At 45.9% G+C, this 22,705-nt stretch overlaps 1 protein-coding gene across 4 annotated transcripts in view; it reads right to left on the bottom strand.

Annotated features, from left to right (window-relative positions):
- CARS2 (cysteinyl-tRNA synthetase 2, mitochondrial) overlaps positions 1-22,705 on the bottom strand; it is a 217,729-nt gene that overhangs the window by 121,235 nt on the left and 73,789 nt on the right. For all 4 annotated transcript variants that reach the window (XM_029604706.1, XM_029604707.1, XM_029604705.1 and 1 more), the window contains exons 4-7: positions 21,456-21,527; positions 19,684-19,789; positions 5,948-6,031; positions 864-993 (exon numbers count right to left, since the gene is read on the bottom strand). In XM_029604706.1, coding sequence (XP_029460566.1) covers positions 864-993; positions 5,948-6,031; positions 19,684-19,789; positions 21,456-21,527 — 392 coding nt within the window. The remainder of the gene's footprint in view (positions 1-863; positions 994-5,947; positions 6,032-19,683; positions 19,790-21,455; positions 21,528-22,705) is intronic.

Below are 22,705 nucleotides of genomic sequence, written 5' to 3'. Positions count from 1 at the left end.
GGGTGCAATCCCCCCGAAACTAATAGCGCCCGCAACATGCAAATGCATGTTGATGGCCCTATTAGTTATTCCCATGCGATACAGAAAGTAAAATGTGCAGCCAAGCCACACATTTTACTTTCAGAAATTAATGCCTGCCCAAAGGCAGGCGTTAATTTCTGCCGGCACCGGGGAAGTGCACAGAAAAGCAGTAAAAACTGCTTTTCTGTGCACCCTCCGACTTAATATCATGGCGATATTAAGTCGGAGGCCCCAAAAGTAAAAAAAAAAAAGTAAAAATTAAAAAAAAAAAATTAAAAATCGGCCCGCGGGTCAGAAGACGGACGCTCAATTTTGCCGGCGTCCGTTTTCCGAACCCTTGGCTGTCAGCGGGTTTGATAACCGACGCTGGCAAAATTGAGCATCGACTGTCAAACCCGCTGACAGCCACCGCTCCTGTCAAAAAGGAGGCGCTAGGGACGCGGGCCCTAATTTGCATAGGCCACCCTCCTGAATCGCGCGCCCAGGAGAGAGGCCTGTGCGTGCACCGGGAGAGCGGGCACTCGCCCGCTCTCCCGCGTGTTTTTCTGAATCGGCCTGCAAGTATGCCTTAATCCACACAAAAAGCGAGTGCAGTCTTGTACAGGCACTTTTCCATAGGCAATAATCAAAGCAAAGCTACTTGTGCTTTGATTATTTCAGGAAACCCATGGTGTCTGCAGAAATAAGGGCAGTTTGATTATCTCACCACTGTACATAACTCTGTTTACATTCTATGATACTGTGGGATTGTATTTCTTTGGGAGAGGGTGGGGGAGAGATTTTCAATTGTTAGATCGCATTTTATCACAACTAGAAAAAAACATTCAAGTTTAAAATCTGACCTTGCTATTGTAGAACATTCAATATGCCAACCAGGCCTTCCTTTTCCCCAAGGAGACATCCAGAATGGTTCCTGAGGTTTGGATGCTTTCCATAAAGCAAAATCCCTGGCATATAGCTTTTCATCCTCACCTGTCAAAAATACGAAGGTCCACATCACAATTAGCTCGGGCTATATCAACACATTAATAAAAGTCTCAGTGAGTGTAATAGCCTTCTGTCTTTCACTAGCCTCACGTTTCTCTTCTCTTAGATTCTCAATGCAGGAGTTTGGACTGCTTATTATATGGTCCCAATAAAAAAGGATATCCAAAAAAACGTGGCTCTGTATTAGACCCAGGGCATAAACATTGACGCTTATTTTAAATATGACCAATGTTCTGTGTCTTACAGCATTCCACCCATTCACTATTAAATATCAAGTTGTTATTTTGTAAACCGGAGAGAAGGCAGATTGCTGTACTTTGGTATATAAAAGACTTTAAATAAAATAAATAAATAAAATAAACCAAAACTACACAATACAAATATGTCAGGTTTTTCAACATTAAATGTTTTTTGAGGTAGGAAATAGCTCAAATTAAAGAGAAACTGGGATATAAAAATTATCCGCATCCCTTCTATGGTCAGTCAGCGTGCATGCTCTTTGTGAACTGCTTGCCAATTGACCCTCACGACAGGAACAAAGATTCACCTCAAAGAATGAAAAGAAGAAATAACACTTTTTATCTACAATGCACGTAATACAATGTTTTCCTGGAACACAATCCGAAAACTCTCAACATACAACGCTACTGAAAAACTCTAGTAGTTATGCCACTGCAGTTTCTAGCGCTATTCATTTGGCAGAAGTAAAACTATTGCAGGGTTCCTACTGAGACATATTTATTGGTCTTATTTGAAAAAATAATAAACAAAAAATGTTTCAAAACAACAAAACTCTTTCAGTGTCCTAATGTATCTATTGTATTTGATAGAGGGCATATCTAATTGTTGCTGTAAAGTATGCAAAAAAAAAAAAAGAAAATAATAATTATCCCAGATTCTATTTATTCTATAGCCTGGGATTTGCTAATTGTGCCACGTGATACTGGTTGAAGATCTGCACACAAGAACAAAGTAACAGAATTCAGTCCTGCATAACAAATATAAAAAAATACATCAATTCGTGGCCATGTCTGCAGCACAGACATGGCGGATATCCCAATATGCAACATGCAACATGCTTCTTCTAGTGGTAAGATTATAGATTTACATCTGAGAATGTAATTTCCTAAGGCTTTTCTCAAAATGTGTTAACACAATGCAAAGGGAGCAATTGGTTCAGGAACCTACAAGAGAGGGAGCTATTTTAGATTTAATTCTTAGTGGAACGCAAGATTTGGTGAAAGAAGTAACTGTGGTGGGGCCACTTGGCAACAGTGATCATAACATGATCAAATTTAAACTAATAACTGGAAGGGGGACAATAAGTAAATCTGCAGCTCTAACACTAAATTTTAAAAAGGGAAACTTTGATAAAATGAGGAAAATAGTTAGAAAAAAACTGAAAGGTGCAGCTGCAAAGGTTAAAAGTGTTCAACAGGTTTGGACATTGTTTAAAAATACAATCCTAGAGGCGCAGTCCATATGTATTCCACGCATTAAGAAAGGTGGAAGGAAGGCAAAACGATTACCGTCATGGTTAAAAGGTGAGGTGAAAGAGGCTATTTTAGCCAAAATAACATCCTTCAAAAATTGGAAGAAGGATCCATCTGAAGAAAATAGGATAAAACATACGCATTGTCAAGGTAAGTGTAAAACATTGATAAGACAGGTGAAGAGAGAATTTGAAATGAAGTTGGCCATAGAGGCAAAAACTCATAATAAAAACTTTTTAAAATATATCCAAAGCAAGAAACCTGTGAGGGAGTCGGTTGGACCATTAGATGACAGAGGGGTTAAAGGGGCTCTTAGGGAAGATAAGGCCATTGCAGAAAGACTAAATGAATTCTTTGCCTCTGTGTTTACTAATGAGGATGTTGGGGAGATACCAGTTCCGGAGATGGTTTTCAGGGGTGATGACTCAGACGAACTGAACGAAATCACTGTAAACCTGGAAGATGTAGTAGGCCAGATTGACAAACTAAAGAGTAGCAAATCACTTGGACCGGATGGTATGCATCCTAGGGTTCTGAAGGAACTAAAAAATGAAATTTCTGATCTATTAGTTAAAATTTGTAACCTATCATTAAAATCATCCATTGTACCTGAAGACTGGAGGGTGGCCAATGTAACCCCAATATTTAAAAAAGGCTCCAGGGGCGATCCGGGTAATTATAGACCAGTGAGCCTGACTTCAGTGCCGGGAAAAATAGTGGAAACTATTCTCAAGATCAAAATTGTAGAGCATATAGAAAGACATGATTTAATGGGACACAGTCAACATGGATATACCCAAGGGAAGTCTTGCCTAACAAATCTGCTTAATTTTTTTGAAGGGGTTAATAAACATATGGATAAAGGTGAACCGGTAGATGTAGTGTATTTGGATTTTCAGAAGGCGTTTGACAAAGTCCCTCATGAGAGGCTTCTACGAAAACTGGCTTCCGGTAAGGAGTCCATTGCTAATTCGATAAGTTAGCAAAAGTTGTAGGCTTAAATATCCGGGCAGCGTGACGTCATCTCAGGGGGACACCTCTGAGGTTCGTGCCAATGAGGAAATAAAGATGAGGGTGGCGTGCATGCGCGCGCGCGCCCTATGGTATCTTGGAGGAGCCTGGCGGGAAGCAGCACCAAAGCTGGTCCGGGGACGCTGGAGAGGATGGCAGACAGACACCGTGGCAGCCAGTAGTCTGAGGTGAGTGGGAGGAACCGCAAGAAGAGTAAGGTAGGCGGGGCGAAGCTGTCGCAGACCGACGGTCGCAACAGCAAGGCTGAAGGCAAGACAATCCATTGCTGAGGTGCTGGTCCATAGCATGGCTGAGATTTAAATATCCAGTTGTGACATCATCTGCCACTGGTCTGCTGTGAGGTTTCCTGCTGCAGGGTCCACACTGGAAGTCATTGCGTGCCTGGGGGGAAGCCCCTGAATACGGCAGTGGCGTCCATGTCGTGCTATAGTTCCTGACATTAATATTAACATTTTTGACAATTTATCTAGAAAATTGGAATGGCAGAGGTCCTCAAAGTGGTGAAGAATGCTTATGGCAGTTCTTGCATGGGATCCAACCAGATTCTCATTGAACCCTCCTCCAATCCAGGTAGAGGAAACACCCCTGATGATGAAAAGGGCAACCAGGGGTAGAGACTCTATCTCCTCAGAGGGGAAATGTCTTGAGAGGATGCTGACCTAGCCGAATCTTTCTCATTGTTGTCTGACTCAGGGTAGGATTCCGTAACTGCAGATGAAGGCTTGCATGAATGTTAAGGGCTAACAACCATGGTCAGCAACTCTTGTACAGGTTTACTGGAGTAGAGCTAGTGGGCACTCCTGTTTGAGAGAACACCTCGCCCATTTTTGATAGGAGAAGCTCCAGCACCTCTCTCCTGTCTTCACTGACTGCTGTGGTCTTTGGACCATAGTTGAAGAAGAGCTGAAAAGCTTGATTCAAACAAAGGGCTCTGCTGCTGAGACTCAGATCTCTGCCCTAGAAGAGCATCTTCTTCATTAGTACCACAGATTAATGGGTGGAATTGGTGCCGGCATTTCCAGCTTCCATACTGATGCTGCTGTGGAATGCGTGCTCTGTGCCAAAGCCACTAGAGCCATGGACACATAAGGATTGAGAAGAAAAAGGTGTTACGCACCATGGGGGTCTTCCACCCATAAAAGACAAGACTTTTGGTGCAGCACTAAGATTAGTGACGATGAAGGGCCTGGCCACATGCCATGCTTCTTTTGTTTTGACTCTGAAGAGCTCTGCCTCAGGGACGAGGCGTACTTAGATGTTGATGATCAAGCCTCTTCCAGTGCTGAGCACTTCTGTGCTTTACTGGAACCCGAGTCTGCAGAAGAAATAGAAGAGGGAGGCTTCATTACAGAGCAGTGATGGGATGAGCCCTTTTTTTGACTCCATGTGGCAAGAGCTTGTGGAGGCTCTACTCCAAGAGGAGTGGTGGTTCCTATGACTGGATTCATGGGCCTGTTCCTCGCATGCCCTCCAGGGATCCCGCACGTTCCAGGCCCACAACTGCTACCACAATTGTAGCAATTTGCCACCTCATGGTCTAAACCCAAACACCCGTAGCAGACCTCATGGACATTAGTTAACATCCAGTGCCCATAAATGCAAGACTTGAAGCTGCTAATGACAGGCTTTTTCTTGGGTCTGCCCCTAGATATCATGCTTATAGGAATGTGGTTACAGCAGTTAGTGTAACTGGGTTTAAAAAAAGGTTTGGATAAGTTCCTAGAGGAAAAATCCATAAACTGCTATTACAGTAATTAATAAGCAATAGTAGCTTGTGATCTATTTAATGTTTGGGTACTTGCCAGGTACTTGTGACTTGGATTGGCCACTGTTGGAAACAGGATGCTGGGCTTGATCGACCCTTGGTCTGACCCAGTATGACATTTCTTATGTAGCATTTAAAAGTCCTGCTAGGGGCTGCCAAAGCAGCAATGAGGCAGAGAATCAAAATACAGAAAATATCATGAGAGTATCATATATCTATGCAGAAGCTCAGACAAAATAAAACTAAGGGGCTCACGAGGCAGCACACACATGGAGCTCACCATATATGCTCAGTAAACCTTTACTGAGCTCAGAGAGATGGGTCCATTCTACACTGTTGGATGATATCACCCATGTTTACAAGGATAATTCAGCCCTACTTGTTGACAGACAATTAAAGAATTTTCTAACAGGCACAAAACGGGGTTTTATCAAAATGTTGTGGTAGTGTTGCTTGGATATATTTTGATTGATAATTAAGCAATTTCTGCATTGAAGCAGAACTTTTTATTCTCCATCTATACCAAAAAAGGAATAACCTTCATCATGTCTAATGTAATGTTTTTCATAAAATGTCACAATGTATAAACAGCAGCTCTTTAGAAAAAAAACAGTTACCTATACAAAGAATCTATCAATTACCAAAATACCTGGTTCATCCTGTGCAGCAGGGAAAGTACTAGTAAACTTCCCATACTTGTCTCCAATAGATTTGATGTCAAAATAAACGTTGCCTAGAAAAAAAAAACAGATGAGAAATAAATAAAAAGAAATAATACATTTGATTACTGGCCAGCATTCATATTGCTATTTTATAAGGATATTTTCATTAGAGATATAAGACATATTTAAAAAATATGGCCCAACATTAAACAGGATTGCTAAACCTTATACATTCAGAGGTGAATTTTAAAAGCCCGGCACATGCCAAAATAGGGAGATATGCGCACACCCAAGCACCAGCGTACACTCATCCGCTGCACGGATATCCCAAAGGTTTACGAAAAGGGACAGGGCGAGGACATGGTCTAGGTGGGACATGGGCATTTCAAGGCATGGCCAAGAGATCCCCTGCCGTGGAAGTTCACTTCTGCTAGGGATGAGGTATAAGTTAAAAAAACAAAAAGAAAGAAACATTTCTCAGGGGTTAAAGGGTCTGAGGTAACTGGGGAGAGTGCAGACTATCAAACCAAGGGAGTCTGGAGGACCTAGGTGTTAACTGGACGAACTGGTGGTCAAACTGGGAAAATTGGCAATAGCATGGATGCACGCCCCTTTTAAAATGCCCCGACTTAAGCAGTACAAGCGGGATTTACATGCATAGGCATGTGCTCACTTAAAGCTGGGCACATATATGTGTACACGCTCAGGCTATTTTATAACATGCATGCATATCCACACGCAAGTTATAAAATTGTTCATGTATCTGGGCGTGTGCCGACGCACATGTGCCAAAGAGTGCCTGCACGCCATCTTGAAAGTTATCATCACTATATATATATATATACACCAAAGTGCTTTCAATAAAATAATGACCTTTCAGAATGAAAAGTTTAAATACATGTTTAATGTAACTTTACCTTCTACCTAGATGTTAATTGGTTTCCCCCTGTTCTATTGTAAACCGGTACGATAAGACCTGGTCTTGAGTCTCGGTATAGTAAAAGAAGTTAAATAAATAATAATAAAAATAAATAAAAGTATAATAGTTGTTCTCTCTACCACTGTGAGTTTTTAACAAGATGTTTTTACCTTTAATGAGATTAAAGAGTTTTCTACTGGAAACATTACCCCTTTGCTCCTTCTTGGACAAATGTTTTAGGAAAAGATTGTAAACAGTTTTGTTGCTTTGATATAAGATTCAGGGAATCCCATAATATCCCTTTAATGTCCTAAGAAAATAATGAAGGCATGTGCAGACTGTACCATTACGTTTGCAAGCATCAAGACATGCATAGATACATAATATATCTGTATCCTTCTCTCTTTATTTCTTTCCATTTTCAAGTTAGCATAAAAACATCATGGAAAGCCTTCAATTTTTTCATCTTTTTTTTTTTTTTTTTATCACACATTCTCACACATTAAGCAAGTGCTGCAGTAAAATCCTGGTCACAGAGCAGGAAGAAGATCCATTAAATGCTATTTCCAGTGGCATGCCTCTTAGCTATCACCATAGGAAGAGTACAATACATGGCTCGGTCTCCTCTCTGGAAAACTATATCTTCATTTGTCCAGCACTTTTTGTTTCATGTTAAGGTGTATTTAGGTTGAACTGAAAGCTTCACTGCAGTCCAAAGGAATTAAAAGCTGGAAAGAGCACAAGCTCAATAAACCAGGAATTTGAAATATGAGCTGAATCGTTTCGGTAAAACAATAAAGTGCTAGTCATGTGTGAACAACAGAAGTGTTTTGTCACACTTTCCATCTAGCAATGTCAGGACTTGTATACAAGGATCTTCTGCAAACTCATGAAAGCATCCAGACACTGACACATTCATCACAGTTTGATCTAAAAGTGCTCTATATAGCATAACTGCTGCTCCACAGTGTGATCTGTTTTACAAAGTGTGACAAATTAAATATATTCTTCCAAAATAAAGAAATCTGATACGAATGCCCTCAAAAGGATTTTGTTTTTAAAAATAATTTTGAGCAAATAAAAAATAAGCAAATAATCCTTTAACATTTTTACATAAGAACATAAGATCTGCCACACTGAGTCAGACCAAGGGTCCAACAAGCCCAGTATCCTGTTTTCAACAATGGACAATCCAAGTCACAAGTACCTGGTAGGATTCCAAGGGGTAGATAGATTCCAGGTTGCTTATCCCAAGAATAAAGGAGTGGATTTCTGCAAATCTCCAGGAATAATTGTTAATGGGCGTTTCCTCCAGGAACTGGTTCAAACTTTTTTTTAAATGCAGCTATACTAATAGCTTTCAACACATCCTCCGGCAACGAATTCCAGAGCTTAATTATAAATTGAGTATATTTTCTCTTATTAGTTTTAAATTTATTACCCAGTAACTTTATTGTGTGTTCCCTGGTTTTTGTATTTTCCACTCATTATTTTATAGACCTCTATCATATCTCTCCACAGCCATCTCTTCTCCAAGCTGAAGAGTCCTACCCTCTTTAGCCTTTCTTCAAAGAATTGTTCCATTCCCTTTATCATCTTGGTTTCCCTTCTCTGTACCTTTTTTCAATTCTGCTATATCTTTCTGGAGATGTGGTAACCAGAACTGCACACAATACTCAAGATGAGGTCGCACCATGGAGCGATACAGAGGCATTAACCAGTTGGCAATCTCTGTTTTATTCTTCAGTCCTTTCCTAATAATCCATAGCATTCTATTTGCTTTTTTGGTTGCTGCTGCAACCACAGCAGATTTCAACGTATTTTCAACGATGACTCCTAGATCCTTTTCCTGAGTGGTGACTCCTAATGTGGAACCTTGCATTTTGTAGCTATAATCTGGGTTACTCTTCCCTAAGTGCATTAATTTTCACCTGTCTCCAATAAATTTCATTTGCATGCCCAGACTCCCAGTTTTGCAATGTCCTCTTGCAAATTTTCACAATCCTCTTACAAAATTATTCAAAGTTGTCAAATTGCATCATCGGCAAATTTGATCATCTCATGTGTTGTTCCCATTTCCAGGTCATTTATAAATATATTAAAAAGCATCGGTCCCTGGGGCACTCCACTGTTCACCTTTATCCATTGGGAAAATTTACCATTTAACTCTTCTCTCTGTTTTCTATCTTTTAACCAGTTGGCAAGCCACCTATTTCATGACTTTCTAATTTCCTAAGAAGTCTCTCATGAGGGACTTTGTCCAATGCTTTCTGGAAATCCAGATACATTATATCAACAGGCTCATATTTATCCACACTTATTTACACCCTCAAAAAATGTAGCAAATTTGTGAGGCAAGACTTTCCTTGGCTAAATCTATGTTGGCTTTGTCCCATTAAACTATGCTAGCTTCTACCATTTTGCCTGGAACAGATGCCAGACTCACTGACCTGTAATTTTCTCGATCACCCCTTGATCCCTTTTTAAAAATTGGCATTACATTGGCAACCCTCCAGTCTTCAGGTACCACTGATGTTAATGATAGTTTACAAATTTCAAATAGCAGGTCTGCGATTTCATTTCTCAGTTCTTTCAGCACTCTGGGTTGTATACCATCTGGTCCAGGTGAATTGCTACTCTAGTTTCTCAATTTGCCCTAGTACATCTTCCAGATTCACTGAGATTTGTTTCAGTTCCTCTGAATCATCACCTTTGAATATCATTTCTGGCATGGGTTTATCTCTTACATCTTCCTCAGTGAAGACTGAAGCAAAGAATTCATTTAGTCTCTCTGCTTTGGCTTTGGATCCTTAAGTGCTCCTTTTACCCTTGAACAAATAATGATCCAACTGACTCTCTTCGCAGGCTTTTTATATCAAATGTACCTGAAAACATTTTTATTAAGAGTTTTTCTTCTTTTCAAATTTTCTCTTTGCCTTCCTTATCAATGCTTAGCATCTGACTTGCCAGTGCTTATGCTGTTTCCCGTTTTCTTCATTCAGATCTCTTTTCCGTTTCTTAAAAGATGTTATTTTAGATATTATAGCCTCTCTCACCTCACCCTTCAACCATATTGATAGTCATTTAGGCTTCTTTCCACCTTTTCTAATGTGTGGAATACATCTGTTCTGGGCTTCCAAGATGGTATTTTAAACATCCATGCCTGAGCTAAACTCTTAACCTTTCCAGTTGCTCCTTTCAGTTTTTTTCTAATCTTTTTACTCATTTTATCAGTCACCTTTTTGAAAGTTAAATGTTGCCATTGGAGAAATTACTTACCTGATAATTTCGTTTTCCTTAGAGTAGACAGATGGACTCAGGACCAGTGGGTTATCTGCTCCTCTGCTAGCAGATGGGAGACTGAGTCAGATTTCAAAGCTGATGTCACCCTAGATATACCCCTGCACTGACCTCACTTCCTCAGTAACCTCCTCAAAAAGGCATTGTGGATATATATTTTTGCATAAACAACTTGGTTAAACTTCTTAAACTTGATTAAACTGATTCAACTGATTTCAAAAACTGGAGACCGCCAGTGCACTCAACTAAGTCAACGCCATCACCAGACTAACTGTGGGTGTCTTGAACTAAGGGTAGGCAATGGCTTACCCATATTTGTTTAGTCTCGAGGTTTGCTTTCCGAGGTCCTCCTTCTCTGGGGGCAGCTGTGGGAGGGATGCTGAGTCCATCTGTCTACACTAAGGAAAACAAAATTATCAGGTAAGGCTGCCCATGGCCCACTTAGTACTGCTCTTGTGAAGGCTGCATCTTCTCGGACCTGAACATCCAGGCGGTAGAACCTGGAGAAGGTATGTAAGGAGGACCACATCGCCGCCCGACAGATCTCGGCAGGCGATAGCAGCTTGGTTTCTGCCCAAGATACTGCTTGGGCACTAGTAGAATGGGCCTTAACCTGCAGTGGTAAAGGCTTTCCAGCCTCTATGTAGGTTGCCTTGATTACTTCCTTGATCCAGCTGGCTATGGTTGCCCGCGAGGCCGCTTCGTCTTGTTTCTTCCCGCTGTGAAGGACGAACAAGCAATCGGTTTGTGCACCGGATCCGATCTTTCCAGGTATCGTACCAAGAGTCTGCCGACATTTAGGTGGCGAAGAAGCCGAGTCTTCCGAGCCCTTATGTTCATCAGGAGATGGTAGGGAGATGGCTTGGTTCAAATGAAACTCGGAAACCACTTTCGGTAGGAAGGAGGGAACGGTGCGCAGCTGTATGGTTCCAGGAGTGAACCTAAGGAATGGTTCCCGGCAGGATAGTGCCTGTAGTTCGGAGATTCGACGAGCTGAACATATTACCACCAGGAATACAGTCTTCAATGTTAAGAGGCATAGTGACAGACCACATGTTGGCCTGAAAGAAGCCCCCGCTAGGATACCAGAGTGAGGTTCCATAGGGGCACTGGCCACTTTAGGGGTGGCCGAAGTTGCTTAACCCCTTTTAGGAAACGGGTCAAATCCAGATGAGCTGATAGACTGATACCATTCACTTCAGCTCTGAAGCAGGAGAGGGCAGCTACTTGGACCTTGAGTGAGTTGAGAGACAACCCCTTCTTCATTCCGTCCTGTAGGAACTCCAGAATCATGGGATTTTGACTGTCCATGGGAGAGTCCCGCAGTCCTTGCACCAGGCTTCGAATATTCTCCAGATCCATATGTATGTCAGGGATATGGAGAACTTGCGCGCTCGGAGCAGAGTGTCAATCACGGGCTTCGAGTAACCATGCTTCTTCAGGCGAGTCCTCTCAAGGGCCAGAATCGAGATGGATCTTCGTGAAGAATTGGGCCCTGCTGGAAAAGGTCCCTGTGTGGAGGTAGGCACAGAGGGATCCCCACAAGGAGTCTTTGCATGTCTGCGTACCAAGGGCGTCTTGGCCGCCCATGGTACGCAGGAGAAGTAGTCCGCTGTGGTGTCTATCTTTTGGATGACCTTGCCCAGTAGTGGCCATGAGGGGAAGGCATACAGTAAGACTTCCTCTGGCCAGGTCTGGATGAGGGCGTCGATCCCTTGAGAGTGTGGCTCTAGTCTGCAACTGAAGAACCTGGGGACTTGGGCACTGAGATAGGTGGCCAGTAGATCCATGGCTGGTAGACCCCAGTGCTTCACTATCAGTTGGAAGGCTGTGGTCGACAGCGTCCATTCCCCCAGGTCCAGGCTCTCTCTGCTAAGGAAATCTGCTGAGACGTTGTCTTTTCCTGCGATGTGGGAGGTCGAGATCCCTTGTAGGTTTATCTCCGCCCATCCTATGAGAGGATCTATCTCCAGAGACACCTGCTGGCTCCTGGTTCCTCCCTGGTGGTTGTTGTAGACCACTGCTGTGGCAATGTCCGACATTACTCGAATCGATTTGCCTTGGAGTCTGTGGCTGAATCGCAGGCAAGCTAGTCTGACTGCTCGAGCTTCTAGGCGGTTTATGTTCCATCCCGCCTCTTCCTTGCTCCATTGTCCCTGGGCCATCAGTTCCTGACAGTGGGCTCCCCACCCTCGCAGGCTTGCATCCATGGTGAGCAAGGTCCAATTCGGTGAGGATAGGTGTACTCCTCTGCTTAGGTGGTCTTCCTGTAGCCACCACTGAAGCTGAGGACGTACCTCTGCTGGTAGTTAGAGGTGAATTGAGTAGTCCTGGGACAGTGGGTTCCAGCAAGGATCGCTGGAGCGGTCGCATGTGGGCCCTTGCCCATGGAACAACTTCCAGGGTTGATGCCATGAGGCCTAGGGCTTGAAGATAGTCCCATACCCTGGGGCATGCATTGGTCATCAATCATAATTGTTCCATCAGCTTCCTTCTCCTCAGGGGAGGAAGGAAGACTTTGTTCTGCTTGGTGTCAAAACGGGCCCCCAGGTACTCTAGAGACTGGGAGGGCTGCAGACTGCTCTTGCCCATGTCCACCACCCAACCGAGCTCCTGCAGTAGGTTCTTGACTCTGCTGGCCAACTGCCGGCTCTCTTCTGAAGACTTTGCCCTGATCAGCCAGTCGTCCATGTAAGGGTGTATCAAGATTCCTTCCTTCCTTAGTGTTGCCGCCACAACCACCATAATTTTGGAGAATGTTCTGGGGGCGGTTGCTAGGCCGAAGGATAGCGCTTGGAACTGGTAATAGTGGCCCAGTATTGCAAAGCGTAGAAAACGCTGGTGCTCTTGATGGACTGGAATGTGAAGGTAGGCTTCGGAGAGGTCCAGGGAGGTCAGTAACTCCCCTGGTTGTACTGCCATTATTATGGAGCGAAGGGTCTCCATGCGGAAGTGTAATATCCATAGATGACGGTTGACATTCTTGAGGTCCAAGATGGGCCCCATATTTTGTTGGGGCATAGGAACCGGAATTATTGCCTTCAGACTAAGTAATCTTGTCAGAGTGGCTTCCACTGCCAGTCTCTTGGTGTGGGAGTGGCAGGGTGACATCATAAATTTGTCCCAAGGGATGCTGCGGAACTCCAGAGAGTAACCTTCTCGAATGATGTTTATCACCCATTTGTCCGATGTGATCTCGACCCATCTTTGGTAGAAGAGGGAAAGTCGACCCCTATTTCCTCTTCCTGTGGATGGGTCAGTGCCTTCTCATTGGGGGGCATGGCTGGAGCCTGTCCCCAGGCCTGTTCCTCTCTTGGTTTGTTGGTTCCAAAAGGGTGGGACCTTCCAGAAGGACGAAGTGCATGGAACTGTGAGTTCCTGTAGGGTCTGAAGCGTTGCGAGCCTCTATCCCTAGTTCTTCTGGGGGAGGAGCACTGGAATCTTTTACTCCTGTCTTCCGGTAGCTGAGGCACTGGGGATTCACCCCACTTACTGTCTAACTTTTCCAATCTGCTTCCAAATAAGAGAGATCCTTTAAAGGACATTATTGTGAGATTCGCTTTAGAAATCGCATCAGCAGAGCAATTCCGCAGCCATAACTGTCTTCTGGCTGCCACTACAGAGGCTACTCCTCTGACTTAGGTATGCACTAGGTCTGAGCTTGCATCCGTCAGGAAGGCTGCTGCAGGTTCCATCGTCTCACCGGTATACGTTCTGGAGTTATTTGCCTCTCTCAAGAGGAGCAAGCAGGAATGTGCCACCAGTGTGCAGCAGGAAGCAATCTGCAGTGTCATTGCTGTTGCGTCGAAGGCCTGCTTAAGAATGGATTCCAATCATCTATCCTGAGTGTCCTTCAATGCAGCCACTCCCTCAACGGGAATGGTTGTTCGTTTTGAGACAGCATAGACCATGGCGTCCACTTTTGGAAAGTGCAGGCATTTCTTGGCCCTGGTTCCAGAGGGTATAAGGCTTCCAAGGCCCGACCTCCTTTAAAGTTGGCCTCCGGGGCATCCCACTCCAGGTCAATCAGTTTCTGGATGGCTTCCATCATCGGGAAATAGCATGAGGCTTTACGAAGGGACACCAAGATGGGGTTCTTCTTTGGTTCCACCATAGGGTCCGTGCCTGGAATACCCAGAGTCTTCAAGTCTGGGAAACAAGGGCTGGTAATTCATCCTTGTGGAAGAAACAAAGCATAGTTCGGTATTGTTCCAGGCCTGGAGGGATTTCTCCTTCTTCCAGGGAGCCATCATCATCATCTGAGGTGTCTGGGACCCTGTCAGGGAGACTCTTAGTTAGGCGAGGGGTTCGAATAAGGCCGGGAGGATTTTGTGCTTCCATCAGGGGTTGAGCCTGTGTCGCAGCCAGGGCTGATTGTGCCTGTACGAAGGCTTGCAGCCCTTGGAAAAATTCTAACCAGGAGAAGGTCCCTAGGTCCATGTTAATCCCAGGGGGATTAACATGGACCTAGGGACCTCCACAGGAGCCCCTACTCCGACTCCCAGGGGGAGTCGGAGTAGGGGCTCCGACTATGCAACTCCGAGATGGCTTCTCCTGTGGAGAAGCCATCTCGGAGTTGCATAGATCTGGGGAGCTATCATATGTAGTAGTTCCGGACCCGTCCTCGGACACTGAAGGACCAGGCTTTGGTCCCCCCCCCAGGCTTCTTCGCAATGCTGACACAAGCAGGACTCCAGTTCAGGCTGCGCGGCTCTTATGTGGCAGGCTGTGCAAAGAGAGTGCCTTCTGGACTTCTTGGATGCCGGTGCCATTGACTCTGTCTAGGCGCACAAGTAATGAGCTTCAATGTGCGCGTGTAGTTGTGCGCGGCCGTAGTAATGCGCACGGCCAACTTGTGCACATGGCTCAGTTGTGCACACCACTGTGCGCGCAGCTATGCGTGCTTCTGTATGGGATGCGCACAAGTTGTGCACATCGGCCATTCGGCTTGCCCTGTGCGTACCATCAGAGTCCTCGAGAATGATGGGAGAATGTGTTGCAGACCGGATGGCCCTTCTCCGGAATCAGGGAGCAGAACATGCTCACCTTGTGATTCTGGGGAGAGGCGAACAAGTCCATGTCCAGCTTGCCCCAGCAACAGAATAAGTCAACTGCCACCGCAGGGTTCAGGAACCACTCATGTGGCTGGAAGGACAGGTTGAGATGCTCCGCCAGTGTGTTCAGGTGATCCGGCAGGTTGGTGGCCCGTAGATACAACCCTCTGGAAAGGGCCCAATCCCAGACCTGTATCGCTTCCTGGCAGAGGAGGAAGGAGCCCGGCCGCCCTGCTTATTGATGTACCACATTGCCACCTGGTTGTCCATTCTGATGAGGTCGACCTTGGAGGACAGCCTTGTCCTGGAATGCCCACAAGGCGTACCGGATCACCCGAAGCTCCAGGAAGTTTATCTGGCAGCGGCCTTCGGCCACAGTCCAAAGGCTCTGGGTATGGAGGCCGTCCATGTGGGTCCCCCCCACTCCCGAGGCAAGACATCGGCGGTGAGGGTCATCTGGGGTGGTGCGGGCTGAAATGGGAGCCTGGTTTCCAGATTGGGCAGGGCCTCCCACCAGGTCAGGAGAGGCGGAGAGGGTCCGTGACCATCACCGATGCCTCTAGATTCTAGGATGCCTGCCGCCATTGGGACCACAAGGCCCACTGAAGGTCCCTCATGCGGAGGGGGCCAAGGGGGGGTCACATGGACTGAGGCTGCCATGTGGCCCATCAGACGGAGCAGCAGACGGGCCGGCATCCTCTTTCTGTTGCGAACGAGGGTGGCCAACGAAGAGAGGGCGACTGCTCGATCCTTGGGCAGAAAAGCCTTCGCTTGTGCCATATCCAACCTGGTGCTGATAAAGTCTAGCTGTGGAGATAGACTGAGATGCGACTTGGGGAGGTTGATGAATAATCCCAATGTCTGCAAGGTCTGAGCCGTCAAGGCCAGTGCATTTAGGGCCCTGGAGTGGGAGTCACTCTGGATCAACCAATCTTCCAGGTATGGAAAGACATGGACCGAGCGATGCCTGAGGTAGGCAGCCACCACCGCCAAGCATTTCTTGAATACGCATGGGGCTGATGGCAGCCCAAAGGGCAGCACTTTGTACTGCAAATGTGCCATCCCCACCAGAAAGCGGAGGTACTTCCTGTGGTTGGGGACAATTGCAATATGGGCGTAAGCCTTCTTCAAATCAAGGGAGCAGAGCCAGTCTCCTCTTCGGAGGAGTGGGATCAGCATGCCCAGAGACACCATTTTGAATTTCTCTTTTACAAAAAATCGGTTTAATGCCCTGAGGTTGAGGATGGGGCGCAAACTGCCGTTCCTCTTCAGAATGACAAAGTACCTCGAGTAGAAGCCGTGGCCCCACTCTATCGCGCCCGCCACTAGAAGGGCGGAAAGTTCCGATTGAAGGACAACCTGATGGGCGGGCAAAACCCACGATGGACATGGAAGAGCGGTCTCTGGGAGCCTGATGAAGCTCAGGCGGTAGCCCTGGCAGACAATGTAGAGGACCAAACGGTCCGAAGTGATCGCTTCCCAGCGGTGGGTGAAGCAAAGGAGCCTGCCACCGACTGGGGGATCGACCAACAGGGGAACCGGCATTTGGCTCATGCCCCCTCGCCACCAGTCAAAAATTGGTGGACGGTGCCTGCTGGAGGGCTGGTTGGGCCCTCAGAATCCGCTGTTGTCGGCTGCCATCTTTAGGGCTGGACAGAGGCGGACGGGCACGGGTAGCTGGAGGAAAGTACTTCCTAGTCTGGTAGAAGGGCTTGCGAGAGCCCGACATGGAGGACCTCCTGGCAGAGGAAGGGTCTTCAGAGGGGCTGGCGAAGAGCTGCTGAAGAGTATTATGCTGATCCTTCAGCTGTGCAATGACCTCTTTTACCTTATCCCCAAATAGGTTTTCGCCTATACAGGGGAGATCCGCAAGCCTGTTCTGAAACTCTGGTCGGAGACCTGAGGCCCGGAGCCAAGCCAGTCGTCTGGCGCAGATGCCTCCGGTGGCTAGGCGAGCTGCAGTCTCAAACACGTCATAGGTAGACCTGACTTCGTGTCTACCCGCCTGAAGCCCCAGCGTGGCAATGGCTGCAAGAGACTCCTGCTGTTGCTGGGGGAGGCCCTCCGCAAACTCTTGAACCTGTTTCCATAGGTTGCGGTTATATTGGGTCATGCATAGCTGGTAGGCCGCAATACGGGCCACAAGTATAGCCCTCTGTAACATCTTCCTCCCTATGCCATCGAGCTTCCTGGGTTCACACGCCAGAAGAGCAGAAGCGTGTGTCCAGGAGCATCCGGCCTTTTTAAGCGCAGACTCCACCACTGCTGACTGGTGGGGTAGGTGCAGCCATTCAAAGCCCACAGCTTGTTGTACCAGATAAGTCACATCAGCCTTCCTGTTAACAGGGGACACCAACACCGGGTGTTCCCACAAACGGAGGAGGAGTTCCTTAAAGATGTCGTGGACCGGCACCGCCATGATTTCTTTAGAAGCATCGATGAACTGGAGGACTTCCAGCGTCTTGTGACAGGTATCCTCCTCTGACAGGAGCTGGAAAGGGATGGCCTCTGCCATGGCCCTTACAAGCTGGCAAACGACAGGTCTTCGGGCGGAGATCGACGCTGTTCCTCTGGAGGGGAAGGCTCCAAGAGGGGGTCGTCGTAGAACTCTGAGGACGAGTCCGAGAAGTCATTGCCCCACGGGTCATATGGACCCTCCTCCTTGCTAAGGCCCAGACGCCGAGGGCAGGGACTGGGAAAGGCAGTAGGCCTGGGCCCCAAGGGCACCGAAGGCTGAGGGGGCACCGGCAGCATTGATGGAACCCCGGGTATCGAGGGGGGCATTGGCCATGGTACGCCAGGAGGAACCGGCAGCGGCCCGGGAACTGCGGGCAAGGGTGCCCAGTCCACGAGGCCTCATCCTCATCAGAGGACCTGGGAATTGGGATTGCTCCGGTGGAGGGCATCAGTGGCTGAGGAGGCATCGGAGGTCTCTCGGGCACCGGTTGCATTGGTAAGGTGCCAAGAAGGACATCCAGATGCTCCAGCAGGGTTTGAGCATCGAGGGCGGAGGCTCGGGCACCCGTATGGGGGCCAGTGGCACTGGCAGCTCAACGCTCTGTAGCACTTTGAGCACAGCCGTTTACACCCTGCAGGCCAACTCCTCCTGAATGTCCTGGGTGGTTAAAACTGATGGAGGGGAACGAGGTGTCGCCAGCACATCCTCATAAGGATCACGAGGAGGCACGGCACCCAGCACCGTTGCCAGTGGGGAATGCCTTGGGCTACCAAGGGCACTGGAGGATGGGGACTCTGGTGGCTGGTGGCACTTCAATGGCAGCTTGGCAGTTGACAATGCCGCTCTGGAACCGGAACCGTGGTAAGATGGTGTCCGGTGTTGATGCTTCCTGAATTTCTAGAGCTCAGCTCGGTCTTTCCCCGGCACCGAGAAAGACGATGACCCCAAGGTTAGGGGGAGGGGAGAGACCACCGAGGATCGATCTCCCTCTCCCCGATCCTTAGGGGTACTGGAGAGCGGGACTGCCAGTGGAAGAGACAGGGATGGTTCCCTGCATTCCTTGGACGTTGAGGATACCGAAGCCGAAGTAGAAGGTTTTGGAGAACCAAAGAGCTTCTCCATTTTGCTAGGCACACTCGACGCCCTTTAGGGGTCATTTGGTCGCACAAACGACACCCCCGGATGTCGTGCAAGGTCCCCAGGCAGAGGATACACACCTCATGCGGATCCATGATGGACATGGTCCATGGGCAATGGGGGCACCGTCGAAAACCTGATGACGCCATCGAAAAGAGAGGCCAGCGTGCGGTCGATGACTAACGGGCACCACAGTGCAGAAGTCGGGAATCGACCGAGAAGAACAAAGGCAAAAGCCAAGGGTACCTACCGAACGGAGGAATGAACGCGAAGGGGAACCCAACGTAGAAAAAACCCCGAAAAAAATTGAAGCGATTTAGAGGATTTTGAACTCCACTACCACGAGGCTAGTGCACCACAGGAAAGAAGAGACTGAAGGGGGACCTCGTGTGGACGCGCAGATAGCAGCAGGCTTGGCATGCTGAGTCTGCCAGTCAAAGTTTCCGGCTGGGCTCCATCAGATGATGTCACCCACATGTGAGGGCTACCATCCTGCTTGTCCTAGGAGAAACATTGTATGCTAAATGTTGCATTGGATGTTTTTGTTTGAGAATAATGAGTTTACATTGTTTTTAAAGTCATTTTTATATTTGTTTATGTTTCTGATATGTAAGTTGCTCTAGACAGCAGTTTGTTAGTAGGCATCAAACAAATGCAAACTAATAAATAAACAGATCAGGAATACCCACAGATGAAGAATCAAATGAGGAGAAGGGAGATTATATACCAAATGAGATTTTCCACTTTCGACACTGACAATCCATTTTGACACTCTGGGATAAACATTTTCAGAACAGTTATATTGACAGTGTGCAATGTCTGCCAACATTATGATGTTGTTCTAGTATGGTTTACCTTTTGGTGTTGCATATGCATGTCCATTAGCTATTATTTGTTCTATAAAGGAAATTATCCTGGGAATATTTTCAGTCACTCTCAAATATATCGTTGGAGGAAGAACCTTTAGGAAAAGAAAAATTGATCAGATGTCACAGTCCAGACAGCATATACCATTAACTAGGCACTGATAATTTTTTTATTTCATCTGTAAGGACGATACATTAGAATTTCATCATCACCAAGTGCCCTCTTCAAACTGAAGGTGGCAACTAGGGCACTCAACTTTCTTCTTTAACTTCACTCATGGTTCCAGATCGTGACCATTTTTTCATGTCCTCATCCCAGACTGCTTTGTTCTCCTTTCTCTTCTGCCCTCTTGTCAGTACTAAATTGGCTAATTTGCCACCAGAACCTCCAATTACACGACCAACACATCTCATTTTCCTTTTAATCAAATATTCTGTAAAGTTCTTCCATCTTCCATCATCTCATTTAATCTAATCTAATCTCATGCACCTTTTGCTTGAAATAATGTGCTACCAAGCTAATCTCCAGACTTCTAGCACCATATGTCAAATTAGATCTTATAAAACTAAGAGCAAGGCTTATTGCTTCGATTGGTAAAAAGCCAGGCTACCATATTTATACTCCTAATGTATCTATGCATATGCTCAGTTAGACACATGATCAACTCTCTTAATGTCTACTGGATCTATCAGATACTACAGCTGTAACTTACGTCAACTGCTAAATAGACATGGCTTGATTCAAATTTTTATGTTGTTACCCAACCAATCTTTACTTGCTGGAAAAGTGAAGAGCGACCAATCAAACTAGTCAGCTTGTCTTTTCTGGCAATAAAGTTCCAATCCCTGGCTGTGTAAAAGCTTTGAATTTATCCCCTAGGCTATAACAAACTTCTAGATAGGAGGCAAGCTGCAGGAAAACAATTATTCTATCATGGAAAAACATCTGCTGGTAAGAAAAGAGCAATTCGTTGATAACAAGTAGACTATTTTATTGTGTCATCAAACTGACCCGAATGAAAAACTGCCCAATCTCTACTGAAGATCTCTAGCTTTTAAGTAGTACTTCCTGGGTAAATTCCTTTCTTTGCCTTTGTCTGTCTCTCCAACCTCCCTTATGAATTGATGTATCTGCATTATGCACTGCTGCTAACGCAAGGCTTTGGAGCAAAGTGCAAAATAAATTGAATATAATGAACAGATTATTAGAATTCTGCCAGAACTGAAATTCACTTTCAATAATTTATCTTTTATATGGTCTGCTGTACCTGCAGTTGTTTGATTGTTAAGTTTTCAATCTGAGATTCTGTTAGTCTACCAGCAAAAATGTATCAAAAAAAAAGACCATAAATAGCATAAATATGAAATTAGGTATGTATAGTACTAAAAGCAGCATGCAGGTTTCATAATTAATATCACAGAAAGTTACAGAAATATAGGAATGCAGAGCAGATAAGCATCATAAGGCCCATCTAACTGCTCTATTCTTGATACAATACCACAGAGCCTAGCCAGTCTGAGACTTAATCTTAACATCCTCATTTCTAAGGATCCTCTGTGCCTCTCCCAGGCTTTCCTGAATTCTATTCCTGATCCTGCCTCCATTACCTCCACTGAGAGGCTAACTCCGTGTCTCCATAGCTTTGCTGTGAATAAATATTTACTTATGTTACTCCTGAGTGTTGTCCCCTTTCAGCTGCATACCCTGACCCCTTGGTTCTGGAATAACTAAAAGTGAAAGCAGGAAAATATTAATTTTACCTTCAGTGCTGCCATGTCTTGTTTAAAGTCCTGTTCGTAAACACGAGCAAGTGACACTGGTGATATGTTCAACTGTAAAAAGAGACAAATTAGTAAATTATACATCAAAATGTACTGATACAGTAGAAACATTCACATTTAGGGCCAGAATGTACTAAACATTTCCCCATAGACACAAGGAGGATAATTTTCAAACAACTTTGCATGGCTCCATATAAGCAGATTCTAAAATACATGTATCCCTGCCCTCCAACATCCGCACATAAGCTCTAGTGTGCACAAGTGTCCACCCGCACAGGAAGTATCGCACGCAAGCTGGGTTTTAATAGCGCATGTGCGCGAGCATCCGGTTTTGCTAGGATGGGCTCATTCCAAGATGCCCCCACCCGGCAAAACATCCTAATTTTAGCACTAAAGGACATGGTTAGGCTGGCATCCCTGCTAGGGAAGATAGAGCACCTGACCTGCCCCATCCAGAAGTTTTGCAGGAACAAACGGGTCCTGCAGCAGGTGTGGCAGAGCCTGCAAGCAGCATTTAACCGCAGATTTTCCTACCCCTCTGGGATAAGTACCTAGTGGGAATTAGGAAGGTAGGTGGGTAGGTGGGGTGTGGGGTAGGGGGTAGGGGGTAGAGGGTAGAGGTAGTGGGAAGGGAGATAGAACAAACCCCGAACAGCATATATTGATGCATAAAGGCACAGGGTTCACAGGGGAAAAAAAAGAAAATAACATAGCAATGAGGAGATCACAGAACCAACAATATTGAACAAAGCATATTTTATTCCAAATTCTCTGTATAGACTAAAGACCTCAAGAGTTGTCTCAGAAGGAGGAAGAGTGGGTAGACCAGCTGCATGCCAGGCAGGAGGAGGCCAGAAGTAAAGCTCCCTAAATGCCCGATCAGAGAGATATGAGCATGCTCTTTCTATTTCCTGCTTCCATCACAGCCCCCACTATTGCCCTGCCAGCCAGCTATATCCAATATCTGCAAAATTAATGTCTTCCTTCTAAAACTCCAGCCTCATGGCCTGCCTTGTAATGAAGCACTACTTCTAATGCACTCACAGGCCAACTATAGAAGCAAGTAGGGCATTAGAACTTAGTAAATTCAAGATGTCCCATCCCATAAGGATCCATTAACTTGTGGCTGCATCAGGGCCCCACTGACAGCTTGAAATCTACGGCAGACCACAGCACATACCATCCAGACACTGGGGCTACCTCCAAACCCTTATCACTAGCTAGGTCTG

Source organism: Rhinatrema bivittatum, chromosome 5 (genome assembly GCF_901001135.1).
Source record: "Rhinatrema bivittatum chromosome 5, aRhiBiv1.1, whole genome shotgun sequence".
In the NCBI taxonomy this organism is placed as follows: Eukaryota; Metazoa; Chordata; class Amphibia; order Gymnophiona; family Rhinatrematidae; genus Rhinatrema; species Rhinatrema bivittatum.
The sequence above is the reverse complement of the archived record's forward strand: the minus strand, read 5'-3'. Positions and strand labels throughout refer to the sequence as shown.